This window comes from Melanotaenia boesemani, chromosome 22, assembly GCF_017639745.1.
Source record: "Melanotaenia boesemani isolate fMelBoe1 chromosome 22, fMelBoe1.pri, whole genome shotgun sequence".
NCBI classification, from domain to species: domain Eukaryota; kingdom Metazoa; phylum Chordata; class Actinopteri; order Atheriniformes; family Melanotaeniidae; genus Melanotaenia; species Melanotaenia boesemani.
This window is the reverse complement of record NC_055703.1, coordinates 28690362-28703227: the sequence shown is the minus strand read 5'-3', so window position 1 is coordinate 28703227 and position 12866 is coordinate 28690362. Positions and strand designations below refer to the sequence as shown.

Genomic DNA, 12866 nt, shown 5'->3' with positions numbered 1-12866 from the left:
AGGCCCAGCGTGGAGATGCCTTTTTTTTATCCTCTCCAGCTACATCATCATCTTTAGTGGTATCCTCCTCCTCCTCATCACTATCATCATCATCGGTATCCTCCTCCTCATCATCATCATCTTTAGCATTATCCTCCTCCTCCTCATCACCATCATCATCATCAGTATCCTCCTCCTCCTCAGCGCCTACATCTGGTCTCTCTGTTGAAATCTTCTGTTTGAAGCTGTGAAAACTTTAACCAACAACTTAAATCTGCTTATTTGGATGAAAAAAGTTTTAAATCTAATCTGAAAGTGGTTCAGTTTAACTCGTCCTACCTTTTTCAAGGAGTTTTATTCCTTGGACCAAAATAAATCAGATGGTTCTGGTATCATGACTCTGGTTGTGGTATCATGGTCTTGATATCAAGGTTCTGATCCTGGTGTCATGGCCCTGGTCTACATATCATTGTCCTGGTAACATGGTCCTGGTTCTGCTATCATGTTCCTGGTTCTAGTATCATGTTCCTGGTTCTGGTATCATGGTCCTGATCCTGGTATCATGGTTCTGGTATCGTGGCTCTGGTCACGGTATCATGGTCTTGATATCATGGTTCTGGTCCTGGTATCATGGTCCTGGTCCTCATATCATTGTCCTATGTATCATGTTTCTGGTCCTGGTATCATGGTTCTGGTCCTGGTACCATGGCTCTGGTCGTGGTAGCATGGATTTGATATCATGGTTCTGGTCCTGGTATCATGTTTCCGGTCTTGGTATTATGGTTCTGGTCCTGATATCATGGTCCTGGTTCTGGTATTGTGGTTCTGGTCCTGGTATCATGGTCTTGGGCCTCGTGTCATTGTCATGGTTCCATGTTTCTGGTCTTGGCATTATGGTTCTGGTCCTGGTAGCATGGCCTATGAATCGTGGTTCTGGTTCTGTCCCTCTGCAGGTTGTCCAGTTGTCAGCTGGCCGATAAGAGCATCCGCAGCCTGATGACGACCAACCCACAGGAACAAAAGTGAGTGAAATTAACATTCCAGAAAACCTGTCGTGTCCACTCAGGTGTCTTTGGCCTGATGTCCAACTGTTTGTCCCCATTTGTCCCTCAGGTGTCCAACCCCTGGCTGTGATGGATCCGGACACATCACTGGAAACTACGCCTCCCACAGGAGGTACAGACGGATTAACCACCCATACTCATTAACCTGGGAAATAAAATAGTTAGACATTAACTCGTAGGACAAAGTAGTTAGACATTAACTCGTAGGACAAAGTAGTTAGACATTAACTCATAGGACAAAGTAGTTAGACATTAACTCGTAGGACATAAAGTAGTTAGACATTAACTCGTAGGACAAAGTAGTTAGACATAAACTCGTAGGACATAAAGTAGTAAGACATTAACTCGTAGGACAAAGTAGTTAGACATTAACTCGTAGGACAAAGTAGTTAGACATTAACTCGTAGGACAAAGTAGTTAGACATTAACTCGTAGGACAAAGTATAGAGACATTAACTTGCAGGACAAAGTATAGAGACATTAATTTGTAGGACATTAAGTAGTTAGACATTAACTCGTAGGACAAAGTATAGAGACATTAACTCGTAGGTAATAAAGTAGTTAGACATTAACTCGTAGGACAAAGTAGTTAGACATTATCTCGTAGGACAAAGTATAGAGACATTAACTTCTAGGACATAAAGTAGTTAGACATTAACTCGTAGGACAAAGTATAGAGACATTAACTTGTAGGACATAAAGTAGTTAGACATTAACTCGTAGGACAAAGTAGTTAGACATTAACTCGTAGGACATAAAGTAGTTAGACATTAACTCGTAGGACAAAGTAGTTAGACATTAACTCGTAGGACAAAGTAGTTAGACATTAACTCGTAGGACAAAGTATAAAGACATTAACTTGTAGGGCAAAGTATAGAGACATTAACTTGTAGGACATAAAGTAGTTAGACATTAACTCGTAGGACAAAGTATAGAGACATTAACTTGTAGGACATAAAGTAGTTAGACATTAACTCGTAGGACAAAGTAGTTAGACATTAACTCGTAGAACAAAGTATAGAGACATTAACTTGTAGGACATAAAGTAGTTAGACATTAACTCGTAGGACATAAAGTAGTAGGCCAGTTGTTAAGATGTGTCTCCTCTCTCCCAGTCTGTCCGGCTGTCCACGAGCTAAGAAAAGTGGCATTAAAATCCTCCACAGCAAAGAGGACAAGGACGACCAGGAGCCAATCAAGTAAGAGTTTTATCATCTTACACTTTCTGGTTAAACCCGACCGGGCCACAATGCATAAAGGCCTGGCCACCAGCCGCTTGCCTCTGTACCACACCTTGAGGCCTGGCTCCAGAGGGAGGTCCTGTAACCTGGTTTGGACAAGGGAAATGCTGAGCCACTGTGGTACTGCATCGTAGGGGTATTTGAACCGCGCCCAGTCTGGTCCCTCCCCTAGAGACCTGTTTGCCATGGGTGACCCTATTAGGGGCATAAAGTCCCAGATAACATAGCTCCTAGGGTCTTCAGTACGTGCCAACCTCCACCGCAGTAAGGTTGCGACTCAGGGAGGATTTATTAATGGATTTATTATCTGATTTATTAACAGAGTTCTATCGAATGTGTCCTCCAGGCTTACTGTAATAACTATAAAATTTTGGCATGCCTCATGTGTTGCAAACATATTCTGGTTCTCAGATCTGAGGACTTAATCGGGTTTTTCGATCAGATGGAAGTTTAATTATTTCACATCTATTCTTAACCACATCTTAACCAGCTGTTCAGGAGCTGACCACCTCTGTCTTTCTCCACCTGTCAGGTGTCCGGTCCCAGGCTGTGATGGACAGGGTCATGTGACAGGGAAGTACGCCTCACATCGCAGTGCATCAGGCTGTCCCCTGGCGGCCAAGAGGCAGAAGGACAGCTACGTCAACGGTTCCCAGTTTGTCTGGAAATCTGGGAAAACCGATGGCATGACATGTCCGACTCCAGGCTGCGACGGCTCGGGACACGTCAGCGGGAGCTTCCTGACCCACCGCAGGTAACCCAAGCTGTCTCCACATGCCGTCTACAGACAGCATGTGGAGACACCATCTCCAGACAGCGTCTCCAGACAGCGTCTCCACACTGTCTCCAGATGCTGTCCTCAGACTGTTTCCAGACTTATCAACAAGAACGTCCCATGTCTGGTTTCTAGATGGGATGACTGTTGGTGTTGGAATCTGAACTTCCATCTAGACTTTGTTTGTTCTGTTTTAGTCTGTCTGGTTGTCCTCGCGCCACCTCAGCCATGAAGAAGGCCAGGATGAGCGGCGTGGAGATGCTGACAATCAAGCAGAGAGCGAGTAAAGGTCCGTAACAGAAACTATACAAATCTGACTTCAGTCTGAGGAGAAGAATGAGACACCAGAGATTTTTCTTTATATTTATTTCAGGAATCGAAAACGATGAAGAAATAAAACAGCTGGATGAAGAAATCAAAGATCTGAATGAGTCCAACAGTCAAGTAGAGTCGGACATGATCAAACTGAGGACACAAGTAAGAAAACCGTCTAACAGAAAAGACTGAGAGAAGCTTATTTCATGGAAACAAAAGTTTAAAAAACAGAAAATTCTCGTTTGACAGATTAAATTTTCTTTGGTTTCTGATTTGTGTCTATTTGACGACAATGGTTTCTTAGCTTCAGTAAAATAATCAATGATAGATTCTCCTCAATCAGATAAATAAAAACTTTTTAGACTGGATCGGCGTCCAAACCTTTAAAAATTCCAGGAGCCTCGTGTCTAAACCTGAGTGTAGCAAAGCACACTACAGGAGGCATACATGGGGGGAAAAAAAAAAGGGGCGCACAAAATCTTCTTAAAAAAAGTGCACACGCACTTTCTAGGCCTGTTTCATATAAATCTGAATTTGTCCACATGAGGGAGCGCCTTGCCCCGCCCACATGGTGGCTGTAAAAGGTCAGGTGGACGCCTGTGACACATATTCATCACATCATTTCCATGACGGCTCAGGAGGGAAGAAGAGGGAAGAAGAGGAATTCTCCGGAATGACAGACTGAGATCCTGATGGACCACGATGGAAAACTAGAACAGGTTTTATGTGGTGGGGACGGCGTGGTCATCACCAGGTCAGAAAGATGGAGGAGGGCAGCAGGTGGAGAAGCTGTCAACGCCGTGTCAGAGGGAAGACGCCAGAGAGGAGGATCAGCTCATTAAGTTCGTTGTTTTCATGTAGAAAATGTACATGTACATATACACCTGAGACTGGTAGCAGCTGGTATTCAGGGTGGGCGGTGCTGCAGCTGAGTGGGTGGGGCTGCAGCTGTGGTTGGAGAGGGTGAGGCCAGAGACTCCACCCAGCACTGGAGCAGCCGTGTCCTCAGAGGAAGTCCTGCAGGTGCAGAGGGAACCATCACCGCGATTAACCAGGTGGACAAGGAGCTGCAGGAAATGAAGGCTGGAGGGAAACTGGGACGCTAAAAAGCTTTGTGGAGAAATAAAAGCTCCCCTACGTGTTTCCTAAGTGTCGCATCACCGACCAGCCTTTACATCCACCTGGTTCATGGCTAGATATAGTTGGACTTATCTCGACGCACGACTTGGGCGCTGGAACCACTATCCTCAAGAGGGGCTGGACCCTCTTCCATTCTGGAGTTGCTCCAGGTGAGGGGCGCCGAGCAGGTGTGAGCATGCTCATTGCACCCCGATTTGGTGCCTGTACGTTGGAGTTTACCCCTCTGCCTTCAGGTGGGGGGACGGGTCCTGACTGTTGTTTGTGCTTATGCACCAAACAGCAGTTCAGAGTACCCACCCTTTTTGGAGTCCTTGGAGGGGGTGTTGGAGAGCACTCCTTCCGGGGACTCCATTGTTCTGCTGGGGGACTTCGATGCCCACGTGGGCAATGACAGCGAGACTTGGAGGGGCGTGATTGGGAGGAACGGCCCTCCTAATCTGAATCCGAGTGGTGTTTTGTTGTTGGACTTCTGTGCTCGTCATGGATTGTCCATAACGAACACCTTGTTCAGACATAAGAGTGTCCACATGTGGACTTGGCACCAGGACACTCTAGGCTGCAGTTTGATGACCGACTTTGTAGTCGTGTCATCGGACGTCAGCTGATCACCACCTGGTGGTGAGTTGGCTCAGATGATGGAGGAGGATGCCGGTCAGGCCTGGCAGACCCAAGCGTGTTGTGAGGGTCTGCTGGGAACATCTGGCAGACTCCCCTGTCAGAAAGAGTTTCAACTCCCATCTCCAGCAGAGATTCAACCATGTCCCGGGTGAGGCGGGGGACATTGAGTCCGAATGGGCTGTGTTCCGTGCCTCTCTTGTTGAGGCGGCCAGCTGTAGCTGTGACCGTAAGGTCGTCGGTGCCTGTCGTGGCGGTAACCCCCGAACTCGTTGGTGGACACCGGCAGTAAGAGATGCCGTCAAGTTGAAGAAGGAGTCCTATCGGGCCTTTTTGGCCTGTGGGACTCCAGAGGCAGCTGATGGGTATCAGCGGGTTAAGCGGAGCGCAGCTTCGGCAGTCGCTAAGACAAAAACTCAGGCATGGGAGGAGTTTGGAGAGGCCATGGAGAATGACTTCCGGATGGCTTTGAGAAGATTCAACCAACAGCTCAGGAGTGGAAAGCAGTACTCCATCAACACTATGTATAGTGGGGATGGGAGGATGCTGACTTCGACTTTCAAGCCTCCGGCTCCTCCTGCTGTTGTCAGGTGTGGTCTGGTGAACGCCAGGTCACTGTCAAACAAAACGTTCATCTTTTCTTTACCTCTAACGAACTGGATTAGATGGCTGTGACTGAGACCTGGGTGAATGCTGGCGAGTCTGGCATCTTCTCTGAACTCTTACCAACTGATTGCTGTTTTTTTAATTCTCCACGGACTTCTGGTCGAGGAGGGGGAACAGCGAATGTGTACAGGAAAATTTACAAATGTAAACAGCTTTCTTTATCATCTTTTTCTAGCTTTGAACTTCATGTTTTTGAGCTGGGTTCGTCATATACTGTATTCGACAATATTAGTGATGCACAGGGGAGAAGAAAGAAAAGGATTTGCTCTGTGGGAACAGAAAACGCCAAGGTTCAACATGTCCTGTCTCATCCATAAAATCTAACAGAAGTTTAGCTTTTTGGAGAGGTTTACATACTTAGGATTTGATCGGTCAAGCAACGGATTCACAACACAGTTTAAATCGCCCCCAAGAGTCAATTGGTGTGAATCCAGATCTGGAATCAGTGAGATAATTTTACCTATAAACTTGTCATCATCCCAGACTGGAGTATAGATGTTTACCAAAACCACTGGTTTGTGAAAGAGTAGTCCAGAAACCATCACAAATCGGCCATGAGGGTCCGTATTAATAGTGGTCACATTAAAATGAATCTTTTTATGTATCAGGATGGCCGTTCCACAGGTTTTGGAATTAAGATTGGAATGAAATATGTTACCCACCCAACCTTTTTTTTAGTCTAATTTGATCTTTAACCAATAGGTGGGTTTCCTGAAGAAATGCCACATCACATTTTAAATGTTTAAGATGATTGAATATCCTGGCTCTTTTCACTGGCCCATTTAAACCTTTCACATTCCAGCGAATGAAGCGTACTGCGGCACCTTCTGCGTCATTATCAGACATCATGTGTACTTGGAGTAAACAAAATAAGGAAAGGAATTTCTTCTCTTAAATAAAAAAAACATCCAAAAAATAAATAAAGAAAATAGAAATAAAGAAAGAAAGCCCGTACTGCAGAGATGTGTTGGTGTCCCTTACCCTATCCCTACTCTTAACCCTATCTGAACTCAAAACCAGAACTAAGCCTATACTTGTCCCTCTCGCTGAGGCAAGCTGCAGGCTAAACACTATTTCCAAAGACTTCCTGCAAAACATCCTCTTTAACATTTATACCCGAGAGACTCCCAGTTCTTGTGATATGCTCTGCTGAGACCTCTCAACATTAGATAAAAAAAAAAAAAAAAAAAAAGGAGGGGGGTAAATAAAAATAAAATCAGACAATTCAAGGAGGAAAGAAACAGTGAGAGAGAAAAAAAAAGGGGGGGGGGGGGGTCGCAATCAGGCAAGAACACATTCTGCAAGTATAACGTGTCAATATTACTCTTGAACTAAATGGTGGTTAGATTAATGACAGAGTTCAAGGTATATATACTCGTGAACAGCAAGATATCCATTAGTCTAGCAGAAACATGGTGGAGCGACCGTACCTCCAGTTTGGTGACTGCTGCTTGGCTTGAGATGGAGAGATAAACTTACATGAGCTTGAGCCCCGATGATTAGCCTTAGCCAGTCTGTACTGTGCTGTAAAAAGTCCTACTCTCTGCCAAATCTTTGGTCGAAGGACTTCTGAGCTTCATCAGGTGAGTCGAAAGTAAATATGTCGTTTCCATACGTCACTCGCAGCCGGGCTGGGTAGAGCCGGTGGAATGTGACGTTCTTCTGATACAGGGCTCGCTTTATATCGTTGAAAGCAGCTCTCCTTTTAGCAAGCGTTGTGCTGACATCCTGGTAAATTCTCAATGTGGCGTCTTGATATCTGAGCTCATGACTCTGAGCCCAGCGCAGCGCAGCTTCTTTCTGCTGGAATCTGGAGAAACAGACCAGGAATGTGCGAGGGGATGATCTTGGGCCAGGTTTGGAGGTCGGGGTCCGGTGGGCTCGCTCCAGCTCAGGCGGTGTGGAGAAAACGTCGGGTCCCATAACTTGAGTGAGAAGATCTGACATGAACTTTATTAGATCCTTGCCATCTTCACTGCCTTCCGGGGTGTTTAGTATACGGAGATTAGATCTCCGTGAGCGGTTCTCGAGGTCATCACACCGGTCCAGAAGCAACCGGTTTTGGCTCTGCAGCGTTTTAATAGTGGACTCTGCAACGGTGAGCCGTTCAAAGTTATCGCCAGCCACAGACTCGACTGAGGCAAGGCGGTTCTGGAACGAGTTGATTGTGGCCTGTAGAGAGTCCAGAGAAGCTTGTATCGGTCTGATGGCATCTTGAATTAGAGAAGAGACATCTTCCCTAAACGAGGCTCTCTGTTTAGCGAGTTCGGCAGAAAGTTGATCCATAGCCACCATCGCCGACGCAGCGGGTGTTTCAGGCGTTGGGTTGTTAGCAGCGAAAGATGCTAGCTTCCCAGCAGCACGTTTTCCTGGCGTTTGCATGTTACTGGCAGCTTTTGTGTTTTTAGAATTGCTCATTTTATCCAAGATAAGCTAGTGTGGATATAGTAACGAGTTCTGTCGAGGTATTTCCAAGTAAATTGTTTTTTTAAAACGGGTGGCAAAAGGTGAACCGGGAGCCTTCGCATGTACGTCCTCTCCCTACATGTCGCAGCCGGAAGTCCTCTGTCTGATCTGGTTCTTAAAGAATATAAGCATGTTATAGTCCAACCTCTGCTCAAAAAACCCAACCTGGATCCCACCATTCTGTGTAATTTCCCACCAATTTCCAAACTTCCTTTCATTTCTAAAATTCTAGAGAGGATTGTTTATACACAGATAAAAGAGTTTTAGAGGTAAATAATGTTTTTGAGGTTTTTCAGCCTGGTTTTAAACCTCTTCATAGCACTGAGTCGGCTCTACTGAGGGTTTTTAACGATCTTTTATTAGCTACAGATTCTAGTGACCATGCAATCTTGGTTTTATTGGATTTAACAGCAGCCTTTGACACAGTGGATTTTAATGACTCGTCTGGAGCTCTGTGTTGGCATTCATGGTCTTGCCCTGAAATGGTTCAGGTCCTACCTGTCTGAGAGGACATTCTCTGTTCAATTGGACCATTTCCATTCATCCCCTGCTCCTCTATCCTGTGGTGTGCCTCAGGGGTCCATTCTTGGGCCTTTGCTCTTTTCATTATACCTCCTACCCCTCGAGTCAGTTATTAGGAAGCTTTCCATCTGTATGCTGATGATAGTCAGGTCTATGTTCCTCTTAAACTGGACGGTGATTTTAACCTATACAGGTAGATCAGTGCAGCGGTGAAAGCTAGCTTCTTCCAGCTTAGGTAAGAGGCAAAGGGCAAACACATTCTTTCAAAGCAGGCCTTTGAAACAGTAATTCATGCTTTCATAACAACACGGCCGGATTGCTGCGATGCCGTATACTTTGGTGTCTCTCAGAAATCTCTGTACCATCTGCAGCTGGTGCAAAATGCTGCACACATTTATCGTGTTTTAACCACACTGCACTGGTTGCCTGTTCTTTTTAGAGTTCATTTTAAAATTCTTTTATTTGTTTTTAAGTCTTTAAATGACCTTGCCCCCCCCCCCCACCCACTTCCTCTCTGAGCTGCTTCACATGTACCCCCCCTCCCGGTCCCTCCAGTCAGCAGATCAGCTGCTCCTGGAGGTGCCGAGGGCCAGAGGAAGCTCGGAGGGGGCCGGGTCTTTCTGTGGCGGGACCAGAGCTGCAGGTCAGACCGGCTTCATCACTGTTCAGTTTGAAATCCCTTCTAAAGACACGCCTCTTTTCATTGGCATTTCATCCAGTATGAGTTTGCTTTTATTGCTTGTATTGTTTTCATTTTTGTATTGTTTTAATTGTTTTAATGATTTTTTTTTGTTATTGAAGTTTTTATTCGAACACACATAAACCTCCAATCAAACTCGAACACAAATACTGACACCATAACAATGTATCCAGCATACCACCATATATATATATAAAGGCCTCCTGTAGATCGACATTTCCTTATTTTCCTCTTGAAACCACCAAAACATACATTAATCAATCTCACCTCTACAATTTTTCATATATACACATACACCCTGTTCACAAAAAGAAACGTTCTCAGGTCCTCTTAAAATGTTTCTCTTCATTGTTAATTCTGGCCAACATGCATTCATATGATGCAACTTCTGACATCAATCCCATCCATTTTTTAACATCTGGGGTGGTTGTACTCTTCCATACTCTTAAAATTGTTCTAGCAGCTGTGATTATCCCAACTTTTAGAGCCCCTCGGTCATATTTAGATATGTTTGGCATTTCTGTGTGGTCCCCTAATAAACACAGTCTTGGTGATACAGGTACTGTCACACCCAGCCATGTACTCATACGTTCCAGTACTTTCTCCCAAAATGGGTACACTAGCTTACATCCCCAGATCACATGTATGAATGTCCCTGTTTCACTCTGACATTTCCAACATAGGTTATTTCCTATTAAGCCCATTCTATGTAATTTTGAGGGGGTGAAATAGAATCTATGAGTTTCTTATACTGAATAAATTTCCCCTTTGCCTCTCTCATGTAACCAGTCCTCCTCACTCAGATCACACCCTAGGTCTTTCTGCCAGATGATCCTCAAATTGTTACACATATTTTCTCGTATACCATTAAATATTCTGTAAAATATGGCTGCTCTGTGTGTTATACTGGGTAGGTCCAGAACTTCCATCAATGTATTCTTACTGTGACAAAATTTCCCCTTTGTGATACTGTCTCTTATTTGTAAGTATTTCCAAAAATTACCTTTATATTCCAGAGCATATTTTTGCATGATATCAGCAAAGGACATGAACACTCCACCTACATTCAAGTAGCTCAGTTTACGTATCCCCCTTACAAGCCATTGTCTCCAGTAGACAGGTTTCTTCCCAATACGCATGGCTGGATTGTGCCATAAAGAGGCATAAGGTTGTCTTAAGTGTGAGATATTATATATCTTATCTCCAGACTGTTTTGGAGTAAGACAGCACTGGATTTGAAAAATAATTATGTCCAGGAGTTGTTACACCATGTGAGAGAACTTCCAGAGGTTCAAACGGGCTAGTCAGTTCTCTTTCAATTTGATCCAACTCAGCTCTTGGTCTAACCCCTTCCAATGTTTAATTAATCTAGACATTTCAAATGACAGATTATATAATCTTACATTAGGTAGACCCATACCTCCTATTTCCTTCAGTGCCCACATCTTTTTAATATTAATCTTTGGTCTTTTTTTATCCCATAAAAAGTCTTTAACAGTTTTATCATAATGTTTAAATAATTGTGGTGCTATATTGACTGGTAACATCATGGAGACATAATTGAATTGTGGTGCAACCACCATTTTAATTATATTAATTTTCCCCCATAATGTTAGCTTCAATTTTCCCCACTTATCCAGGTTCATTTTAATTTTCTGGAGGAGTGGTTCCACATTTGAGATCATTATGTCAGCCAGATTTGGATTTAGTTGAATACCTAGATATTTCATACCAGAAGATAGGAACTTGAAGCCATATGAAGTGATAACCCCAGAGTGACATGTATGTGATATTGGCATACACTCTGACTTATGCCAGTTTATTTTATACCCTGATAATTTAGAATATGATTCTATACATTCAAGCAACCCCGGCAGGGAGTTCCCTGGGTCTTCCAACACTGCAAAGATATCATCAGCATACATAAGTAACTTGTGCTCTCTGCCCCCCGCTTGCACACCTTTAATCCTCATATCAGCTCTGATCGCTACAGCTAATGGTTCAGGAACCATAGTAAAGAGCAGTGGGGAGAGAGCACATCCCTGTCTTCTCCCCCTGGAGAGACAGAAAAAATCAGATATCAGCCCGTTTGTTAGAACAGCTGCTCTTGGGCTAGAATAAAGTATCGTCACTCATTTACAGAAGCCAGGACCCAACCCAAATTTTGAAAGAGTTGACAAGAGGAACCCCCACTCCACCCGGTCAAAGGCCTTCTCAGCTTCTAGAGACAAAGCTGCCACTGGTACTGGGTTAGAGCAGTTCATATAGATCAAATGTACAAGCCTTCTCATGTTATCAACCGAGGATCTTTTTTTAATAAAACCTACTTGATCTCCATGTATGACATCTGGAAGTATTTTTTCTAAACGTGACGCCAGGGTCTTTGTCAAAATTTTACAATCCACTCCAATAAGGCTCACGGGTCTGAAATTGGGTGGAATAGAGGTATCTCTGTCCTTTTTAGGAATAAGAGAGATTAAAGCTTCATTAAATGTATCAGGTAGTGAGCCCCTCTCAAATGCCTCCATGTACACTTTATGCAGTATGGGGGTCAAGATATCAATATATTTCTTGTAATATTCAACCGGGAAGCCATCCAAACCAGGTGACCTCCCGGTTTTCATGGATGAAATAGTAGCCCTAATCTCTTCCTCTGTTATTGGAGCATCTAGCATGTCTTTTTGCTCGTTAGATAAACCCGGCAGACGAATACTAGAGAAGAATGCCTCTGTGTCTTCTGTGTTAGAAGCACAAGAGGATGTGTAGAGATTTTCATAAAATTTTTTAAAAACCTGATTAATTTCTTTCGATGAGGTTACTACCCCACTATCCTTTTTAATTATTGGAATGTTGTTAGAATTTTCCTGTTGTCTTAATTGTCTTGCTAATAATCTGCCACTTTTTTCACCCCCTTCATAGAAAGTGGTTTTTAGCCTAAATAGAGCATACTCAGCCTTTTTATTATATATATCATGTAGTTGATATTTCATATTACAGAGTGTTTTGTATAGATTATCTGAGTAGCAACTTGCCAATTCTTTCTCTAATTTACGAATCTCCTTGTCTAGTGTGTTTTCTTTCTTCACCCTCTCCTTTTTCATTTTTGAGGCATGAGCAATATTTTTCCTCTTATATAAGCCTTAGATGCTTCCCAGACTGAGGAGATTGTTTCTGTGGAGCCAATATTAATTTCAAAAAAGGATTTAAGATCCTCTGATAACATGTTGCTAAATGACTCGTCTTGTATCCACGCGGTGTTAAGCCTCCAACGTCCTCTTTTCACATTGTCTGTGCTCAGGTCAATATGTAACTCCACTGCAGCATGGTCACTGAGGGCAATAGCCCCAATCTGACAATCCACTACCGAGTCTATCAACGAGCTA

At 43.7% G+C, this 12866-nt stretch overlaps 1 protein-coding gene across 1 annotated transcript in view; it reads left to right on the top strand.

Moving 5' to 3' along the window:
- Positions 1–12866, top strand: part of myt1la (myelin transcription factor 1-like, a) — a 54720-nt gene that overhangs the window by 29162 nt on the left and 12692 nt on the right. Inside the window, exons 12-17 of the mRNA XM_041975151.1 lie at positions 933–1001; positions 1093–1155; positions 2159–2242; positions 2817–3038; positions 3257–3348; positions 3433–3536. Of these exons, the coding sequence (XP_041831085.1) occupies positions 933–1001; positions 1093–1155; positions 2159–2242; positions 2817–3038; positions 3257–3348; positions 3433–3536 (634 nt within the window). The remainder of the gene's footprint in view (positions 1–932; positions 1002–1092; positions 1156–2158; positions 2243–2816; positions 3039–3256; positions 3349–3432; positions 3537–12866) is intronic.